Raw genomic sequence first — 20,221 nt, 5'->3', positions numbered from 1 at the left:
CAGTTTCCCCCCAAACCCCTTCCCAGCACATGGGGGGTTTTTTACCTCCTCACGGGTCCCGGGTGCTTTTGAAAACCCCTCCTCTTTTGGGGGTCTGTGGTTTTCCTCCTTTGGATTCCGCACCGTGGGGGGGCCAAATGGCCTTTTTCACAGGTTCTTGGGGGTTTTTTTTTCCCCCTTGTCTCCTGCAGCTCATGCTTGGGGGAGGAAGAAAGGAGAGGAAGAGACGGGAAAGGGGCAAAAGGGAAAAAGGAAAAGAGGAGAGAAGGAACAAGGGGACAAAGGGGGAAGGGAAAGGGGAAAAAGGAACGGGATGGATGGGACAAAAGGGAAAAGGAGGGGACAAGGGAAGGGGGGATTTCCCTCCATGCAGAGGGAAGGGAAGGGATCCCCCAGTCCACCCTGGCAGGGGGGTTTGGCGTGAGGCTGCCTGAAGCGAGCGGGGCGGGGAGGGAGCAGCGAGAGGGAAAGGGGCATGATTCCCCCTGCCCTCCCCGGGCTGTCCCAGCCTGGAGCTCCTGGCCTGCGAGGCCCTTTGGAGGCCGGGCACTCCGGCCCCCGAAGCTCAGGCTGCTTTAAAAAGCTGCAAAGTGGGCAGGTGGGTCTGGGAAAATGTCTGCAGCAAACTGGGTTTTATTGGAAAAGGGAACAGGGACAAGCGAACAGGGCCCAGGGACAAAGACAGGGCCCAAGCTGAGGGCACAGGGGGTTTTTATATGGGGTAGTGAGGGTGGAGCTGAGGGTCAGGGTCCAATGGATATGGGGGAAAATGGTGCAAAGGAGGGGTTAAGGGTCAGGTCAGCTAATGGGGAAACAGGGGCAGAGGAATGCAGTAAATTAGGGCCAATGGAGGGACAGAGAGGGAGAACATTCTAGGGAAAAACCAAAGATGGGTAATAGGGTTTGAACTAGGGTAATTAGGCCAATGGGGTAACATAACTTTCCATAAATCAGCATGTGCCTGCAGAGATCTATGGGAGAAGCAAGCTTCTCACCATAACCTTGAAATCTATGCTTCTTCTTGGGGACCAGTCCTCCACGGGTGGGAGATTGAGACTCCATGGGCCTCCACACCAGTGCATCTTCCTTTTCCTTGCAGCCTCCTTCTCCTCCATCCAGACAAAGTTTAGGATTGACAAATCCTGGCTTTGGGGGAAGAACAAGGGGTGAGCACCTTGGGTTTTGTGAGAAAGGAGCCTCACTCTTTACAATTTTTGGAAGTTTAATAAGGAATAATAAGGGACAAACCAGTAACAGCGCTGGGTGCTTGGCGATGGCCAGAGGCACACCGGTTAACCACAGCAACTCTTCTTGTCTAGTTTTCCATTGTATTGTTCAAATACATATTCATAATGGTTATACACATTCAAACATTTCTTTGAACTCGTTTACATGTTCCAGGAATTCTTTAGGTTGGTTTGACCCCCAACTCACCGTTTTAGAGCACGTGCAGGAATCGTGGATTGCTGTTTTGAGGGTTGTGTGTCACTCCCTCACAAGGGCCCCTGTTCTGTGGTTTCAGCAGGTGACAGTTATTGACAGTGGAAGGGTCAGTGGCAGGGGTCCTCATCACATCCCTTCCTTAAATGTTATCTGACCATGCAGACAGTTTTAGCTATTTCCACAAGTACTTGAAATGAACATTAGCTATTTCACAAATATCTCTGAAGTGTTATTGTCAGTTATTTTATTATTTCACAACTACAGCTACTTCTGCAAAAGTTAACATTCTAATGCACAACACATGGCATCTACTTTAATATTCTGCAAAAGCCAAAATTATAAGATATGTTTTTCACACTGTCCACAAACTAAAATATCATCCATAAATGATGTTCTGAGGATATGAGCTACACAGGGACCAGGGCATTGGCCACAAAAAGCTGAAAAATTATGCTGTAGGAAATGGAGTTAAAAGTGATTACAAAATGTACTCTATCAAAATCATTGTGATTAAGAATATTTTGCAGAAGTCAATACATAATAGCAAAAGCCAACACTACCCAGTTATTTATAACAAACCCAGGGCAGGTTTTTCCCTTGCATGGAGCACTTGGGCCTTCCCCGGGCCCCTTCTGCCCTCGTGCAGAGCCGGTGGCATTTTCCAGCACACCCAGTTTGTAACCAAGAGCCGGGTGCAGCCCAGAAGGCTCCAAGCGCCTCCTTCCAGGCTGACTCTGAGGTGCCGAGGCTGCTCTGGGCTCTGCCAGGGCTCTGCTGGGGCTCAGCTCTGGGCCAGGCTGGGCCCGCTCTCCCCTCACATTGCTCCGGGCAGCTGAGGCACAGCGGGAGGAGGAAGGGACACGGCAAGGCAGTTGAGGGTTAAGAGAGTTTTTATTCAAAAACCTGCCATAACAAACAGGCTGTCCTAACTACCATAAACTGACTACCAGTACTAACTACCATAACTAACTACTTGTCCTGTCTACTATAACTGAAAGCTGTCCTCAAGGGCTTCATCTCCTCCGCTGCTCCCTCAGTTGCTTTGCTGCAGTGATCACAGGGGTCAGGCTGGAGAGAGGCTTGGCTGATGATAAAAATGGGTGCTGCCCAAAGGATAAAAAGGAAAGAAATGAACTGTTACTTTCCAGAGTCAAGTTCCTCACAGGGTCTGTTGCAACAGGACAAAGGGACATGGTTTGAAACTCAGGAGAGGGAAGCCGGCTCAGATTGTATCTAAGGAAGAATTTTTTAACCAGCAGAGTGGGGAAACACTGACAGAAGGTGCCCAGAGATGTGGGAGGTGCCTCCTCCCTGGAAACATCCAAGCTCAGGTCAGCAGGGCTGGGCCCCCTGAGCTGCTTGAAGATGTCCCTGCTCGCTGTGGGGCACCAGGCCCAGATGAGCTCCAAAGGAGCCTGCCCAGCCACAGCAGGCGAGGATTCTGCTTGCTCTGCGTGTGGAACGCAGCCAGACTGGAGACTGTCGCAGGGGGCCCCACAAGAAAACCCCTCCCTGGCGCTGCTGCTTCCCCTGCAGCCCCTGGCCCTCAGCTGCAGCAGCTCCTGGGCAGCCCAGCGCCGCTCCTCGTCCGGCTCCAGGCTGCACTCGAGGCAGTCCCGCAGCAGAGCCGACAGGCGCCGGGGCTGCTGCAGCTGCGGGCTCCCGTTCTGCCGGATCCGAGCGCGAGCCTGCAGGGAAAGCAAACTCAGCGCTCTGCCAGCTCCCTTCACACCCACACGGGCTCACATCCACCCCGGGCCTCAGCCCCAGCTCCAGGGGCACTTTCCTCCCTGCCACAGATGCTGCTCACAGCTCATTTTGCTATGCCAGCCAAAGAACCCAAACCCTGGGGCTGCCACAGCCACTGCAACATCCAAATGACCTCGCCTTGAGAGCCAGTTGCATTGGCTGACTCTGTCAATAGGAACCTCCATCAGAAATAGCACATTTTGCTTCTCCAAATATGGACACCAGCTTTACAGGCCATTTTCCAGAGTCAGTGTGGTCTGCCTGTGTTATTTCAGAGGATTCTTACATCAAGTGCATCTCTGCAGTGCCACTGACACTCAAGTAAATGCATTCCTGATGCCCCATCCCAGAAACTGCCAGGCAAGAAACAGGAGGTTTGTGTTGCTGAAAGCTCAGGCTTGGTGACACAGAGAAAGTAGCTTGGACTAGGAAAGAAATATGTTAGACTATGGGGATGTTAAACAATCATCTTCATGTTCTCAACAAGTTTCCCAGTGAGAAGAATCAGGGGGGAGATCATCTTGCAAAATGTCTTTTAGAAGCTCCTGCAGAAATCTTGTTGGGTTTGGGGCTGGGATTTGGGGTTGGTTTGGGGTTTTCTTGCAAGGTAACATTAGACCTGATGCACTTGCTTCATATTTCCAGGTCATCCTCACAGCCAGAAGAGCTGTAACAACATAAAGCCTAAAGCAAATTGTTGCTAGAGACTGAGGAATATTCTCCTGTGTGGAGGCACAAGTCCTCTGGGAATTCCCTTCCCATGTGCAGAAACCTCCAGCTGCTGCTCCCAGTGCAGGGTCCCCCTGTGCTCACAGGCCTCTGCAGCCACTGCAGAATTTGCCTCTTACCATGGCCGCCGTTTCCCTGAAGTAAGGAGGTTCTCCTTCCACCATCCCGATGGTCACAGTGCCAAAGGCCCAGATGTCCACCCTGGGGCCATAAGGAGATGTGGTCACAACTTCTGGGGCCATCCAGTGAGCAGTGCCCACCATGGAACTGCGCTGGTCCTGCTCAGGGCTGAGCTGAGCGCAGAGGCCAAAATCAGCTGAGGACAGAAACAAACCCTGTCAAAGGCAGCTGGAATGAGGAAACCAAGCACCAAGATTCCCCACTCTCAGTCTGAGAGTGCAGTAGTGAAGTCAGCTGGAAAAGCCCTCAGGGCTGTAGCCAAGGAAAGATGGAACTGGACCCTTCAAGAAACCCTCAGCTTTCATGCAGTGGCTTTTACTGATTCCCTGACAGAGCCATCCATGCCCAGGAGGATGTTGGAGCTCTTCAGATCCCTGTGGATGACCCGCTCTGAATGGAGGAAATCCAGGCCCTGCAGACACTGAGAGAGAACAAGAAACACGAGGGCAAAAACCAATGGCCGGAATATATCACACAAGAAAGGACAGTTCAGAATTGTGCCAGCAGCAGCTTTGCTGTGACAGGCCAGGAGTGCAGTGCACACAAGCTCCAGGCAAACGGTTCAAGGCAAAGCTGAGAACAGCAAATCAAATCCAAACCAGACAGAGAGTACCACAACAGCAGGAGAGAGAACAAGAACAGAGCAGAAGTGCAGTGATGCTGGCAGGCCGTTCACTGCAGAGGCTCTTTCTTCTCCAGCTCACACAAACAACACAGAAACAAAGCCCTGAGCATGGAGCCACTCCTGTTCTCACGCCCTGTTTGGAAGGACCATCGTGTCCCAGCCATGGAGTGACAAGCAGGATCCCTCACCTCCCGACTGACAGCTGCCATCTCTCCTTCAGCCATGCGTGTCTGTCTGACAACATCCTGCAAAGTTCCTCCATCCATGAATTCCATCACCAGCCAGAGATCTCCATCAACAAGGAAGCTGGAAGAGGAAAGCAATGGCATGGAGATGAATGTGCAGAGCTCAATTGCCCCATGGAAAAGCCTGGAGTGGAGTTTTGTTTCCAGGTCACTTGTCAGTGAGGACAGAATCAGATGGAGAGACATTCCTGCCAGGCTGCACAGCCCTTGGAATCTGCACAGTCTAAAGGAGAAGGAGACACCTGTGAGAAAGAAGAGGCCTTAGATGGCAAGCAGGTGAAAAATGCAGTTTAGCAACAGCCCAGATCAATGTGGAACCACAACCCTTGGCCCCAGCTGGTTCAGCTCCTGAACTCATCAGTTCCACCATTCCCTGCAGAACAAGGCAACACAACTGCCAGGGTTATCCAGGGGAGGAGGCTGTGCAGCACTTGGGACAAAAGCAGTCAGAAAACCTTTCAGAAAGTCCCTTCAGAAACAGGCAAGGCCAGTGAAAACTGGGCAAATGAGGCATTTCTGGACACAAGAACCTGATCTTCCTGGCAACTGTAGCAATGGAAAAGGGCTGGGAAGAAGAAGCCAAGAGAAATAATTTCTGCTGTGGTTTATCAGCACTTGTTAGAAGACACAGCAAATGGGGAGGAACTTGAAGGAAAAACCAAAGCAAAGCAAACCAAAGCACATGGAGGGAGTGAACTGCCAGGCTGTTGTTTTGGGAAGATGTGGCTGGGTCAGGCATTTTCCAAACAGGCTACAGACTCCGGATGCCAGGAAAGGTTAACGCAGGGCCCGGGCACGGGATAAGAGCTGAAGCACTCACCTGTCCAAAGAGTTGACAATGTTGGGGTGCTTCTTGTCCTTCAGGAGCAGGATCTCATTCACAGCTCGTTCCCTGTTCTGCCCTCTGAGACTCATTTTCTTGATGGCCACCTGAAGGGACATTGCAGCCCTTTAACTGCAGGAGTCTGTGGCAGGAGGCCACAGCAAACACGGAGTGAGTCGGAGCCGGGCTGGGCCCAACTACCTTGGGATGGGACAGCAGAGCTCAGCAAGGGCCATTCCCACAGCCCATTGCTCTGCCAGCTGGGGGCTGCTTACAGGACACATGCCAGAGACATTTGGCCTTGCAAGCTCTGCAGAAATGGTCCCTCAGCTGTCAGCCTCAAAGCTCTAACAACATTCTCTGCACCTACAGTCTTCTCTAATGGCCTCAACACTATTATTATTATTATTATTATTATTATTATTATTATTATTATTATTATTATTATTACTGTAACACATTTTGCCAGCAGGAGGTAATTCTGGTTCTGTGAAAACAGAGTAAAACAGCCAGGAATCCTTTAGCAATTCTATGGGATTTGGTCATGATTTCAGATCCAACTGCTCTGTTTGGGATTGCACAACAAAGCAAACACACACACCCATTGCTCAGGTGATCCCTGTCACAGGCTGTCACTGACACCAGACCCAAACACAACTGCAGGATTTAGGAGAGAGCTTTGCTCTGGACATCCATCTTCTCATTTCTCTCCGTCTCCCTCTGTGAACAGCTGAAGTAGGACTCATACCCCAAACTGAGCCCAAGCAGGATCTCTCCCTAATTAGGCCTTGAGGTTCCCTCTGAAGATGAAAGGCAGGATGGAAAAACTGCTAAATAATGTTCCTGTCTGAGGCTGGCATGAAGATAAACTGGACCTCAGTCTCCAGCAGCTGATGCATTCACACTTTTAGATATGAAGACCAAGCCAGGGTGTCCTGCTCTGACAGACACCGCTGCCCTCCTTGCATTCCTTGGGCACTTGAGAAGGACCAAGTCTGTCCCAGCTGTGCTCTGCAGGCTGACACTGCTCTGCCTGCAGAGGAGCAGCCTGGGCAGGAAAGCTCTGCAGGTGCCCAGAGCTGCAGCCACAGCTCCCAGCAGCAGGGAAAGCCCTGCAGAGCTGCCGGCAGTGCTGGGCGTGTTGGCACTGACCTCTCCTCCAGTGGCCCTGTCGAGTCCTTTAGAAACGGCTCCGAAAGCCCTGGAGACAAAAGAGCAGAGAAGAAAGAAGCAGCGCTTTAGGCCCTGGCAGTGAAAGCCAGCCCAGACAGGAGATCTCTGCTGCCTGCAGCGTTCACAAACACCTGGGTGCATCGACCCTTCCAACAGCAGCACAGCAGCCACCAGCCCTCTGCCATGCAAGGTGTGCAAGAGAAAACTGAGACCCAACACGAAGGAATTGGGCTGGAGCAAATCCCAATAGTCCACACTGAATTGCTTTAGGTCAAAACCTGAGGTGAGAAATGGGTGTCTAAAGACCTGGAAAAGAATGCATTTCATCCTTTTCCATTTTCTGCCTCAGACCTGCAGGTTCCACAAGGGCCCTGCCATCAGGCAGGTGATGCATTTTCCCCCAGAGTGCATCAGCTCTGTGTCTGTTACTGAATGTATGGGGTCTGCAACCTGTGCTAGAGTAGAGCACTTATTAGTTCATCTCTGGTTTCTTTTTCTAAACCATTAGGTTGATAATCCTGACCAGTGGATATTTTTTGAAGGAAAATATTTGAAAGAAATCTTCTTGAGAACTGTTTTCTGACAGTCACCAGATGGTGAGTTGCTCTTTTAGGCAATCCAGTTCCAGGGACAGAAGATCTTCCAGGTCCTGCTCCTTGCTGCAGGCAGGACACTGCCAGCCTCAGGGGCCTTTGACGGCGCCTTCTGACCACAGTTATCAATTCTGATCAGGACTGAGAGACAGCAGGATGGTAGCCCAGAGTCTGAAGCTGCGAGTGTCCCGAGTGTGGGAAGAGCTTCGTGCGCTGCTCCAGCTCCATCCCCCATGGGAGGATCCGCGCTGGATGATCCCCAGTGACCCCCGTTGGGCAGAGCCCTGGTGACCCCTGTTCTGGGTGATCCGTGTTGGGCAGGAGGGTGTTGGGAGATTTCTTTCCCTTCTCCTTGTGCTGCTGTGATTTGGTTAGTAATAAATTCCCTCCGTGTGCCCAGGCCGGGTCTGTTGTGTCCGTGCTGGATTTGCTGAGGGACCTCTCCCGGTCCTTGTCCCCACGCAGGAATCCTCGGTTCCATTTTAAGTCCCTGTGCGGCTGCGGGGGGCAGGGACAGAGCGGCTCTGGGGGTGCCTGGCATCGGGCCAGCATCACTGCTCGCCACGAGCTGCCCTGAGATGCCGCGCACCTGGGCACGCATTGCTGGGCTCACCTGAACTCCCACCTGCCCAGCGCCCCAAGGTTCCCCCTGCCCAAAAAACCCCCAGCTCGGGGCTGCAGCGTCCCGGAAAAGCTTCAGCCAATGGGAGCGCAGGCAGGCGGCAATGCAGCCAATGAGAGGTCGGGGCGTTGCATTGCCTCATCGGTTGCCGGGCAGAGCCCGTGGCCGATCGCTGCCCAGAAGCGGCGGCAGCCAATGAGAGCGCGCGGCGCTGCCGAGCCCGCCCTGCTCCGGACTGGCGCTCCCAGCGCAGCGCGGCTGCTTTGGGGCTGCTGCTCCCTGCCCGGCCCCGGCCATGGGGCGAGGGGCGGCAGCTGGGGCCCTGCTGGTGGCACTGGTGGTGCTGGGAGCCCCCCCGGCTGCGGGTGCGGAGCTCTCGGGTGAGCGGGGGGCGGGAGGGGCTGGGACAGGGGGGGAGAAGGGGGAAAAGGGGGCGAAGGGGGAGCCCGGAATGAGGAGGAGGAGAAGGGGACCCCCAAAGGAAAAGCGGGAGGGGCTGACGGGTGGGGGGAGGGGAGGGAGGGGTAGGAGAGGGTGGGGAAAGGGGGGAAAAGGCGAGGGGGGAGCCCAAAACTGAACTGAGGGGGCTGGAGATTGAGGGATTTGTGGGAAAATGGGGAAATGGGACCCCAAAAGTGATTTGGGAGCGGCCGAAGGTGGGCGGGGAGCGGATGTGAAAGAGGAAATGGGGAAAGGGCGGCAAAGAGGAAGCGGTAGCGCGGGCAGGAGGGTCCCATGGCGGCCGTGGGGCACAGGGGGTGCGGAGTGGGGATCCAGGGTGGCCCTCGGAGCGCTGGGGGCGTGCTGGGGACAGCCCCGGATCTGTGTTCTGCACTCACAGGGGTGTTCCAGGAGATGAGAACGAGAGAGTGTCACTTCATTAATGGTACGGAGAAGGTGAGGTTTGTGAGGAGGTACATCTACAACCGGAAGCAGTACATGATGTTCGACAGCGACGTGGGGGTGTTCGTGGGGGACACCCCCTATGGGGAGACACAGGCTCGGTGCTGCAACGGAATCCCGGAAATACTGGAGGATAATCGGGCTGCGGTGGACACGTTCTGCCGGGCCGGCTACGAGCTTGCTGCCCCGTTCCTCACGGGGCACCGAGGTGAGCGCGGGGCAGAGCGTGTCCCCTCGGGCCCTGCCCTGCCAATGACCCTGGAGCGCCTCAAAACATCTCTGAGAATCAGCCCAGAGCCCTCAGCCCTCCTTCGGAACAACCCCGGGGCCTCCTGTCCCACCCAGTGACCCCCGTGGCTCTCCCAGTCCGTCCCAGTCCATCCCTGTGCCTGCCCGGCGTGTCCATCCCGGTTGTCCGTGTAGCCGGCTCCTTTCAGCCAATGAAAGGGCGTCTCACTGATGACTCATCGGTTGCCATGCAGAGTCCCTGGCGCTGAAATCCCGAAGGCCCCGCGCTGGACTCGGCCTCCCAGTGCCGCGCACTTCATTCCCAATTAATTCCAGGGCCACCAAAATCCCTCCGAGTGCCATCCTAGTCGCTCTCAGTACTTCCAAAGTCCCTGCCTCCTCTTCTCGGCCTATTCCCAATCCATTCCAAATTAATTCCCAGTTCATTCTCCGTTCAAGCGCAGACGTCCAACATCCGTCCCAGTGTGCCCCACCATGTCCCGTCTCTCTCAGTGCCACCCCAATCGCTCCCAGTCCCTCCCTTGCCCATTCCCAGTCCCTCTCCAGCCAAACCCAGCCCTCTCCTCGCTCTCTCCCAGTGCCCCCCAACGTGTCCATCTCGCTGGTGCCCCCCTCGAGCTCCCAGCCCGGCCCCGGCCGCCTGCTCTGCTCCGTGATGGATTTCTACCCTGCTGCCATCCAGGTGAGGTGGTTCCAGGGCCAGCAGGAGCTCTCGGAGCACGTGGTGGCCACCGACGTGGTCCCCAACGGGGACTGGACCTACCAGCTGCTGGTGCTGCTGGAAACCCCCCCCCGGCGCGGGCTCAGCTACAGCTGCCAGGTGGAGCACGTCAGCCTGGAGCAGCCCCTGAGGCGGCACTGGGGTACGGGGGAGCCCCTGGGGGCGCTGGCAGAGCCACTGGGCTGTGCTGGGAGGCACTGGGAGGGAGCTGGAGAGAGCCGGGCTGGAACTGGGAGAGGGGCTGGGGGCTGGGCAAGGGCTGGGAAGGGGTTTGGGGGATGCTGGGGAGGGTGGGATGGGGTTGGGGGGGTCCTGGTGGGCACTGGGAGGGAGTTTGGGGGCGCTGGGTGTGACTGGGAGGGAGTTTGGGGGCGCTGGGTGTGACTGGGAGGGGTCACAGTGAGCCCGGAGGGGCTGGAAGGAGATCGGCGATGGCAAAGCGGGGCTCGCCATGAGCTCGGTTGTGTTGGGCACAGCCTGGGAGGGCTCTGGCTGAGTCCTGCTGGGGCTGCCAAGGGACTGTGAGAGGCTTTGGGGGTCCTGGGGCGCTGGGGGGCAACTGGGAGGGGGCTGTGGAATGCTGAGAGGGACGGGAGGGGCTTTGGTGGCTCCTGGCCAGGACAGAAAGGGATCGGGGCGAGGTTTCAGGGGATCCTGGCTGGGCCGGGGGCCACAGGGAGGGCCCTGGGAGGGGCTCGGGGTGTCTGTGAGAGGTTTTGGGGGTGCTGAGCCCTGCGGACCCCCCAGAGATGCCGCCGGACGCCGCCCGCAGCAAGATGCTGACGGGCATCGGGGGCTTCGTCTTGGGCTTCGTCTTCCTGGCGCTGGGGCTCGGCTTCTCCCTGCGCAAGAAGGTCAGGGCGGGTGCCGGGGGTGGCGTCCCCGCCGTGGCGGAGCGGGTGCGCTCATTCTGGGCCCCCAGCCCGGTGTCACCCCCTTTTCTGTGCCCACAGAGCTCCTGAGCCGGCGGCGGCCGCAGCCCCTCCCCGTGGGCTCGGGCCCGGCCGGGACCCCCCGCTCCGTCCCCGCTCCGCTGATTTTGGGGGGTCCCGTGTCCCCCCAGCCCCGCTGGCGCTCTGCCCCCGCCCAGTGCCTGCTCCCAGTGCTCCCAGTAAAGCTTCCCAGTTGGGCCCGGGGCCGTTTATTGGGGGCGATGGGGAAGGGTTTGGGGGGGGGGGCGATGGGCCGGATTTGGGCAAAGGGAGGGGGACAAAGGTGGGGGCTGGGCCCGGGGGGAGGGGTCGCTGCCCGCGGATCCCGCAGTGCCCGGTGCGGGACGAGCTCCGTGCGCCGCTCCATCTCCATCCCCCGTGGGAGGATCCACGCTGGATAATCCCGAGTGACCCCCAGGGTCAGAGCCCCCCGTGTTGGGAACACACCTGGCTGGGGGTTCCACATCTTCCTGGCCCCCCCGTGGACACCTCGATGAAGGCCGGGGGATCCCCGCTACTTTTCTTGTTTCTGCTCCTCTCCTCATCTCCCCCTCCTCTTCCTCCCACCTCTCCTCTCCCGGTTCAATCGCTCCTCCCGCTCCTCCTCCCGCCTCCTTCCCCTCTTCTCTCTCACATCCCCCACCCCTTCCTCAATGGTGTCTTGAAGGGTCCAGTTCCATCTTTCCTTTCCTTGGCTACCGCCCTGAGGGCTTTTCCAGCTGACTTCATTACTGCACTCTCAGACTGAGGGTGGGGAATCTTGGTGCTTGGTTTCCTCATTCCAGCTGCCTTTGACAGGGTTTGTTTCTGTCCTCAGCTGATTTACCCTCTGCGCTCAGCTCAGCCCTGAGCAGGACCAGCGCAGCTCCATGGTGGGCACTGCTCACTGGATGGCCCCAGAAGTTGTGACCAGATCTCCTTATGGCCCCAAGGTGGACATCTGGGCCTTTGGCACTGTGACCATCGGGATGGTGGAAGGAGAACCTCCTTACTTCAGGGAAACGGCGGCCATGGTAAGAGGCAAATTCTGCAGTGGCTGCAGAGGCCTGTGAGCACAGGGGGACGCTGCACTGGGAGCAGCAGCTGGAGGTTTCTGCACATGGGAAGGGAATTCCCAGAGGACTCCAGCCTCTACACAGAAGAATATTCTTCAGTCTCCAGCAACAATTTGCTTTGGGATTTATGTTGTTGCAGCTCTTCTGGCTGTGAGGATGACCTGAAAATGTGAAGCAAGTGCATCAGGTCTAATGTTACCTTGCAAGAAAACCCCACACCAACCCCAAATCCCAGCCCCAAACCCAACAAGATTTCTGCAGCAGTTTCTAAAAGAGTTTTGCGAGATGATTTCCCCCCTGATTCTTCTCACTGGGAAACTTGTCTAAAACCTGAAGATGATTGTTTAACATTCTCATAGTCTAACGTATTTCTTTCCTAGTCCAAGCTACTTTCTCTGTGTCACCAAGCCTGAGCTTTCAGCATCACAAACCTCCTGTTTCTTGCCTGGCAGTTTCTGGGATGGGGCATCAGGAATGCATTTACTTGAGTGTCAGTGGCACTGCAGAGATGCACTTGATGTAAGAATCCTCTGAAATAACACAGGCAGACCACACTGACTCTGGAAAATGGCCTGTAAAGCTGGTGTCCACATTTGGAGAAGCAAAATGTGTTATTTCTGATGGAGGTTCCTACTGACAGAGTCAGCCAATGCAACTGGCTCTCAAGGCGAGATCATTTGGATGTTGCAGTGGCTGTGGCAGCCCCAGGGTTTGGGTTTTTTGGCTGGCATAGCAAAATGAGCTGTGAGCAGCATCTGTGGCAGGGAGGAAAGTGCCCCTGGAGCTGGGGCTGAGGCCCGGGGTGGATGTGAGCCCGTGTGGGTGTGAAGGGAGCTGGCAGAGCGCTGAGTTTGCTTTCCCTGCAGGCTCGCGCTCGGATCCGGCAGAACGGGAGCCCGCAGCTGCAGCAGCCCCGGCGCCTGTCGGCTCTGCTGCGGGACTGCCTCGAGTGCAGCCTGGAGCCGGACGAGGAGCGGCGCTGGGCTGCCCAGGAGCTGCTGCAGCTGAGGGCCAGGGGCTGCAGGGGAAGCAGCATCGCCAGGGAGGAGTTTTCTTGTGGGGCCCCCTCCGACAGTCTCCAGTCTGGCTGCGTTCCACACGCAGAGCAAGCAGAATCCTCGCCTGCTGTGGCTGGGCAGGCTCCTTTGGAGCTCATCTGGGCCTGGTGCCCCACAGCGAGCAGGGACATCTTCAAGCAGCTCAGGGGGCTCAGCCTGACCTGAGCTTGGATGGTTCCAGGGAGGAGGCACCTCCCACATCTCTGGGCACCTTCTGTCAGTGTTTCCCCACTCTGCTGGTTAAAAAATTCTTCCTTAGATCCAATCTGAGCCGGCTTCCCTCTCCTGAGTTTCAAACCATGTCCCTTTGTCCTGTTGCAACAGAGCCTGTGAGGAACTTGACTCTGGAAAGTAACAGTTCATTTCTTTTCTTTGTATCCTTTGGGCAGCACCCATTTTTATCATCAGCCAAACCTCTCTCCAGCCTGAACCCTGTGATCACTGCAGCGAAGCAACTGAGGGAGCAGCAGAGAAGATGAAGCCCTTGAGGACAGCTTTCGGTTATAGTAGTCAGGACAACTAGTTAGTTATGGTAGTTAGCACTGGTAGTTTATGGTAGTTAGGACAGCCTGTTTGTTATGGCAGTTGTTTGAATAAAAACTCTCTTAACCCTCCACTGCCTTGCCGTGTCCCTTCCTCCTCCCGCTGTGCCTCAGCTGCCCGGAGCAATGTGAGGGGAGAGCGGGCCCAGCCTGGCCCAGAGCTGAGCCCCAGCAGAGCCCTGGCAGAGCCCAGAGCAGCCTCGGCACCTGCAGAGTCAGCCTGGAAGGAGGCGCTTGGAGCCTTCTCGGCTGCACCCGGCTCTTGGTTACAAACTGGGTGTGCTGGAAAATGCCACCGGCTCTGCACGAGGGCAGAAGGGGCCCGGGGAAGGCCCAAGTGCTCCATGCAAGGGAAAACCTGCCCTGGCTCTGTTATAAATAACTGGGTAGTGTTGGCTTTTGCTATTATGTATTGACTTCTGCAAAATATTCTTAATCACAACGATTTTGATAGAGTACAGTTTGTAATCACTTTTAACTGCTTTTGCTGTAGTATAATTTGTCAGCTTTTTGTGGCCAATGCCCTGGCCCCTGTGTAGCTCATATCCTCAGAACATCATTTGTGGATGATATTTTAGTCTGTGGACAGAATGAAAAACATACATTATAGTTTTGGCTTTTGCAAAATATTACAGTGGATGCCAGATGTTGTCCATTATAATGTTAACTTTTGCAGAAATAGCTGTAGTTGTGAAATAATAACTGCTTTTATTTTTGTAAATAACTGACAATAATAACTCTGAGATGGTTGTGAAGTAGCTGATGTTCATTTAAAGTAGTTGTGGAAATAGCTAAAACCCTCTGCATGGTCAGATAACATTTAAGGAAGGGATGTGATGAGGACCCCTGCCACTGACCCTTCCACTGTCAATAACTGTCACCTGCTGAAACCACAGAACAGGGGCCCTTGTGGGGCAGTGACACACAACCCTCAAAACAGCAATCCATGATTCCTGCACGTGCTCTAAAATGGCGAGTTGGGGGTCAACCCAACCTAAAGAATTCCTGGAACATGTAAACGAGTTCAAAGAAATGTTTGAATATGTATAGCCATTATGAATATGTATTTGAACAACAAAATGGAAAAACTAGACAAGAAGAGTTGCTGTGGTTAACCGGTGTGCCTCTGGCCATCGCCAAGCACCCAGCGCTGTTACTGGTCTGTCCCTTATTATTCCTTATTAAACTTTCAAAAATTGTAAAGAGTGAGGCTCCTTTCTCACAAAACCCAAGGTGCTCACCCCTTGTTCTTCCCCCAAAGCCAGGATTTGTCAATCCTAAACTTTGGATGGAGGAGAAGGAGGCTGCGAGGAAAGGAAGATGCACTGGTGTGGAGTCCCATGGGAGTCTTAATCTCCCACCCATGGAGGACTGGTCCCCAATAAGAAGAGTAGATTTCAAGGTTATGGTGAGAAGCTTGCTTCTCCCATAGATCTCTGCAGGCACATGCTGATTTATGGAAAGTTATGTTACCCCAATTGCTCGTTTGCCTAATTACCCTAGTTCAACCCCTGTTACCCATTTCTGGTTAGTCCTTAGAATGTTCTCCCTCTCTGTCCCTCCATTGGCCCTAATTTACTGCATTCCTCTGCCCCTGTTTCCCCATTAGCTGACCCGACCCTTAACCCCTCCTTTGCACCATTTTCCCCCATATCCATTGGACCCTGACCCTCAGCTCCACCCTCACTACCCCATATAAAAACCCCCTGTGCCCTCAGCTTGCGCCCTGTCTTTGTCCCTGGGCCCTGTTCAGCTCTGTGCCCTGTTCCTGTACCAATAAACCCAGTTTGCTGCAGATCATACCCAGACCCATCCTGCCGACTTTGTCAGCTTTATAAAGCAGCCGTGAGCTTCGGGCTCCGGAGTGCCGGACGCTCCAAGGGCCTCGGCAGCGCCAGGACGCTCCAGGCTGGGACAGCCAGGCAGGGCAGGAGGAATCACTGCCCCTTTCCCCTCTCTGCTGCTCCATCTCCCAGCCCAGCATCGCTGCAGGACAGCCTCACTGCCAACGCCATCCTGCCAGGGATGGACTGGGGGGATCTCCTTCCCTCTGCCATGGAGGCAAATCCCATCTTCTCCTTGTCCACCCTCCTTCCTCTCCTCATTCTGTCCTTCATCCATCCACGTTCCTTTCCCATCTCCTTCCTCCCTTGTTCCTTCTTGTTCCTTCCTCTCCTCCTGCCTTTTCCTTTTCCCTTCTCCCTGTCTCTTCCTCTCCTTGTCCTTCCTCCCCCAGGCACTGAGCTGCGGACAGAGACAAGGGAGAACAAATCCCTGTGACAGAACCTCGTGGAAGAGGCCATTTGGAACGGCTCCACGGTGCAGGAATCCAACGGGGAGGAAAAGCCCCAGAGATCCCACACGAGGAGGGGTTGCAAAAGCAGCCCGGGGAGCTGTGAGGGGGTAAAACCCTCCATGTGCTGGGAAGGGTTTGGGGACTGTGAGAAGAGCTTCAGGCAGGGCTCAGCCTATTCCTGGTGCCTCCAAATACGCCAGTGCCAGATGCAGAGATCCACGGGGCTGCAGAGATCCCCCTGCAGATCCATGGGGATGCAGAGATCCCCCTGCAGCCCCCGGAGCAGCCACGCTGAGCACGGCGATGCCTGAGAGAAGGCTGTGACCCCATGGCCAGAGGGCCCCGCTGGAGCAGCCTGTCCTGGCAGGACTGACCCCGGGGCACAGTGACCCACGCTGCAGCACTTGGAGGGGGCTGTGCCCCGTGGGATGGACTCGGCTTGGAGAAGTTCCTGGAGAAGTCTCCGGTGGGAGAGAGCCCAGGGTGCAGCAGGGGAACGACTCCTGTCCCTGAACAGAGGGAGAAGCCCCGGGGCATGAACTGAGCCCGGCCCCATTCCCTGTCTGCGGCACTGCCGGGGTAGGAGGTGCAGCTGGAAGGAGGGAGGCGTGGGGGAAAGATGGATTTAAGGGTCTTCACTTACTCCTCACTATCCTGCTTTGAGTTTTTGGAGTTTTCCGCCAGAAATCTCTCCCCTCCCCCACTCATCCACAGGGGTTTGGGGCGGTTTTCCCTTTTTGGGGGAAACCAAAGCGATGCACTGATGCTCCTAATTAGGGGTAGGAGAAATGAGGTTCCAGGGCTTCCCACTGAGCCAGAGCCACCGGAGCCGCAGTGCCGGGAAAGCCGTGCCGGGAGCTGCGGAGAAGTTTCTTTGTGTTTTCAGCTCAATCCCTCTCGGGCCCGGGCCCGTTCCAGGGCTGTTCCTCAGCTCCGGCTCTGCCCTCACGCAGCCCGGGGGGGAGCCTGAGAGCGCGGGGCGGGGCTGTGCCGTGCGCAGAGCCCGCCCCTGGCTGGGATTGGGCGATGGTGCCGTCAGTCGTGGTTGTGGCGCGCTGATTGGTGGGAGCGGGGCGGAGCAGGGCCCCGGTGGCGGGCTGAGGGCGGCTGTGGCTGGGCAGTGGCGCCATTGTCGGGGGCGTGTGTGCGGTCCCGCGAGTGGCGGCAGCGCCCGGAGCGCGCTGCGGCGGCGGCGGAGCTCGGAGGCGGCCGCAGCGCAGGTGGGAGCCGCGCTGGGTTGTGCGGGGGCTCGGGGCTGGCTGCGGGCCTCGGGGGCGGCAGGGGGCTCGAGCGGGTTCGTTGTGCCGTGTCCGGCCCGTGTTGCCGCTGGCGTGAGGGCGCTGCGGGAGCAGCTGCCCGCGGTCTCCTTGCGGCCGCTGCCTCGGCAGGAGCCGCTGCCGGAGCAGCGCTGGCTCAGCCTGGTTGCTGTGGCTGGGACAGAGGGGGCTGCCCCGTGCCCGGGGCTGTGCGGGGAAATTCCCGTGACCGGAGGTTTCTGTGCCCAGAGGAGACAGAGGAGTCCTGTAAAAGGGACTTTATTGCTGAGCAGAGAGAGAGGCCGTGGGGCATTTGCCGTGCGCTCTCTGCCATTGTTGTAGTTCGCAGCCTCCTTTTTGTCCTCCTTTTCCCGGTCTCATCTCCCTCTCCCTTTGCCCACTGGCTGAGGTGCTTGGAAGGTTCAGACCTCCCGATCCGCCAGCTGCATGTCCTCGTTAATGTGCACCCCCACTTTTGTAAAACAGCCGATATTCATGGCTCTGTTAAATCCTTGTTCTTCTGGAAGTTCAGGAATTTCTGAATTTCTGTGAGCAACAATCCATGTTAATTAGTAACATTTATTGAAGCTGGTGGTTTCGCCCATTACTTCCTTTCTAAGAGCCCTGCCTCGCCCCCCCAGCTGCTGAATGAGCTGCACTCTCAAGGTGTGGAGCATGGTAAAAAGATGAGAGTTGCTGTAGCACATCAGAGGAGAAACAGCATTCGTTTAACCCATGGTCTGCCAGGGAGCCACAAAACCGTGTCCCATTCCCATTCTTTCCGCATTTGAATCCGTACATGAGCTGCTTTCCTATTTCCTTTGTTATCTGTTTCACCACTTTTCCTTTGTCATCTATTTGCCAACAGCAGTTTGTGTCATGTAATTTTCCACAAACTCCTCCTTTTTCTGCTAACAGATGATCTGATCCCATCCCATGGTTAAGTGTACTGTTCCTCATTTCAGTGGATTGGTCAGCAGGAAGGTCAGGAGATGGAGCTGTCTGGTTGGTTATTAATTCGAGGACAGCTTGTAATCTAATGATGCCATTGAAATGAGAAATGGGTTCTGTGGCTCCTGATATGAATTGGTTCGGGTTCCCAGGGCCTGGTCCATGGTGTTGTAGGATTTGTTCTGGTAGCCTTTCAGCTTTTCCCCATTTTTGGCCGCTCTCTCCAGCCAGGGCTGCATCAATTGACTGCTTTTGTCTAACTAAATCATAAAATCCTTGGATTCCCAACTGATTTCCTTGAATTTTTGGTAGCAAAAAATCCCCAATGCTCTAATATACCCTATATAACACAGACAGTGACAGCACATGTTGGAGTGGGCAGAGGGCTGATTCCCCCCCATTTGTTTATAGTGAAGTTTTCCCAACATTCTCTATGTGCTGTTTCCCTTTGCAGCTTCACCCGTTTGTGTTGCAGGGTCAGATATCCTCCCCCTGGGCTCTGCCTTGAGCTGTGCAAATTCCATCAGTGCCAGCAGGCAGAGCTTGGGGTGAGGGGCAGAGGGAATCAGGCCAATTCCTGCTTGAGGTGCATTGTCCACACTTTGCCCAGCAGTGTTCATTTGCATTTCTAAAGCTCCTGTGGAGGCTGCCTGGAATGGAGCTTCTATTCCAGGGCAGCCATCTGGTGAGTCACATGTGCCCCACTGAATTGCTTTTTCAAATGAAATTATTAATGTTACAGTTAAAGTATATGTTAAAGTTCTTCAATTTTGCAATGCGACATAAGGCGAACATGGAAACCAGACCCAAACTTGATTCTCACACTTCTGTCCCAAAACTTCCTAAAAATGTAAAGTGGGAATATTACCCAAAATTTTTCTCATGTTGTTATTTTGTCGCTAAAAGAATCTCTTTAGTGTTAGAGAGTCAAGGCATTCCTTGGTTCTGGCCTGCATGTGCAACAGAAGTAAATTCTTTCACAAATAGCTCAGCTGTGCGGAGAAAATCATTCCATGCCATGTGAGTTTTACTCGTTTTATCCTAGACTTTACGTAGTGTGAACCAATCTAAATCCACTGCCTTAATGTTCATTGCTTCCAAGCTGTGTAAGTTTTTAGTATTTGGTTTCCTGTTGGACCCGGATTTCTTCCCCTCTGATGTGAATTCGGTCTCCACACTCCTGGATTTCCTTCTCAGCCTTTTCCAACCCAGGTGTCTCCAGCTCTGCCTGGGGCAGTGTCTGGGGTAGCTGTTGGTTGCTGTTTGCTGCTGGGCAATGTTGATGTTTTGTTGCTGGTCGTTATCTCTGTGGGTGTCTTTTGTGCTGTTCCCAGTCTGTTGGGATGTTAAACTCATCTCAATTCAGTGGCATAACATCCCTTAAATAAAAGCTTTAAAATTCCTTTCCCCAAGGCAAAGAAAAGCAAGCCTGAGCAGAGAAATAAGGTTTAAAAGAACCGAAATCGGTACATTTTGCAGCAGTGCAATGGCAGGCGGCCCAGAGTGTGGGTGTCAGTGAGCCCCAGAGTGGAATTGTGCCCTGGTGTTCCCCAGCAGCTGTGGCAGCGCAGGCCCAGGCAGCGCTGAAGCTGCAGCAGTGGCAGCAAGGCTTGGCCCCAGGGGCTGGAGATGGCAGAGGAGGGTGGCCAGGATTGCAGAGGATTCCAGCCGAGGATCTGTGGGCAGGCGCAGGGGCTTGGCCCGCTGTGGAGCCCTGGCTGCTGCTGCGTTGCCTTCAGGGCAGGCTCAGGGGCGGCCTCCCATCCTCCTGCTGCAGGCGGGAAGTGCAAATCTCCGGGGCTTCAGAGCCCTTGGGGCCAGGCTGAGGGGTCCCCCCGTGTTGAGCTGTGCTGGCGGCTGTTTCTGGCCTCAGGGACACTTGGCATGGGCCCCTTGGCCACCAGTGGTGCTGCTTTGCACTCCTTAGGCAGGAGCCGATGTCCTGGCTGGGTGTTGGCAGCAGCAAAGTGCCAGGGCAGGCTGTGTGCCAGCCCAGCTTGCTGTGGGAGAATATGCCTTGATATCTGCTCCAGTGGTTGCTGAAGCAGTGAGAATTGCTTTTGCCCCCGTGTTAGG

The 20,221-nt window shown here is 55.2% G+C and overlaps 1 protein-coding gene across 1 annotated transcript; it reads right to left on the bottom strand.

Annotated features, from left to right (window-relative positions):
* Window positions 1-2,793: 2,793 nt before the first annotated feature.
* On the bottom strand, window positions 2,794-5,913 carry LOC135460964 (serine/threonine-protein kinase PAK 3-like). The gene is made up of 4 exons (XM_064737944.1): window positions 5,792-5,913; window positions 4,915-5,032; window positions 4,041-4,522; window positions 2,794-3,859 (listed from the first exon to the last, which is right to left on the bottom strand). Exons 1-3 carry the CDS (start codon window positions 5,911-5,913, stop codon window positions 4,403-4,405), a joined length of 360 nt encoding a protein of 119 aa, XP_064594014.1. The 3' UTR covers window positions 2,794-3,859; window positions 4,041-4,402.
* Window positions 5,914-20,221: the final 14,308 nt, after the last annotated feature.

The sequence above is a fragment of the Zonotrichia leucophrys genome, unplaced genomic scaffold (assembly GCF_028769735.1).
Source record: "Zonotrichia leucophrys gambelii isolate GWCS_2022_RI unplaced genomic scaffold, RI_Zleu_2.0 Scaffold_136_121556, whole genome shotgun sequence".
Taxonomy (NCBI): domain Eukaryota; kingdom Metazoa; phylum Chordata; class Aves; order Passeriformes; family Passerellidae; genus Zonotrichia; species Zonotrichia leucophrys.
Note: the sequence above shows the minus strand (reverse complement) of the source record. Positions and strands in the feature narration are given on the sequence as shown.

Coding starts and splice junctions, on each gene's coding strand:
- LOC135460964 (XM_064737944.1), bottom strand. CDS start 5,913: ATGTCCCTTCAGGTGGCCATCAAGAAAATGAGTCTCAGAGGGCAGAAC. Junction 5,033..5,791: donor ATTGTCAACTCTTTGGACAG/GTGAGTGCTTCA, acceptor TTCCTCTTCCAG/CTTCCTTGTTGATGGAGATC. Junction 4,523..4,914: donor TGGCAGCTGTCAGTCGGGAG/GTGAGGGATCCT, acceptor GTTCTCTCTCAG/TGTCTGCAGGGCCTGGATTT.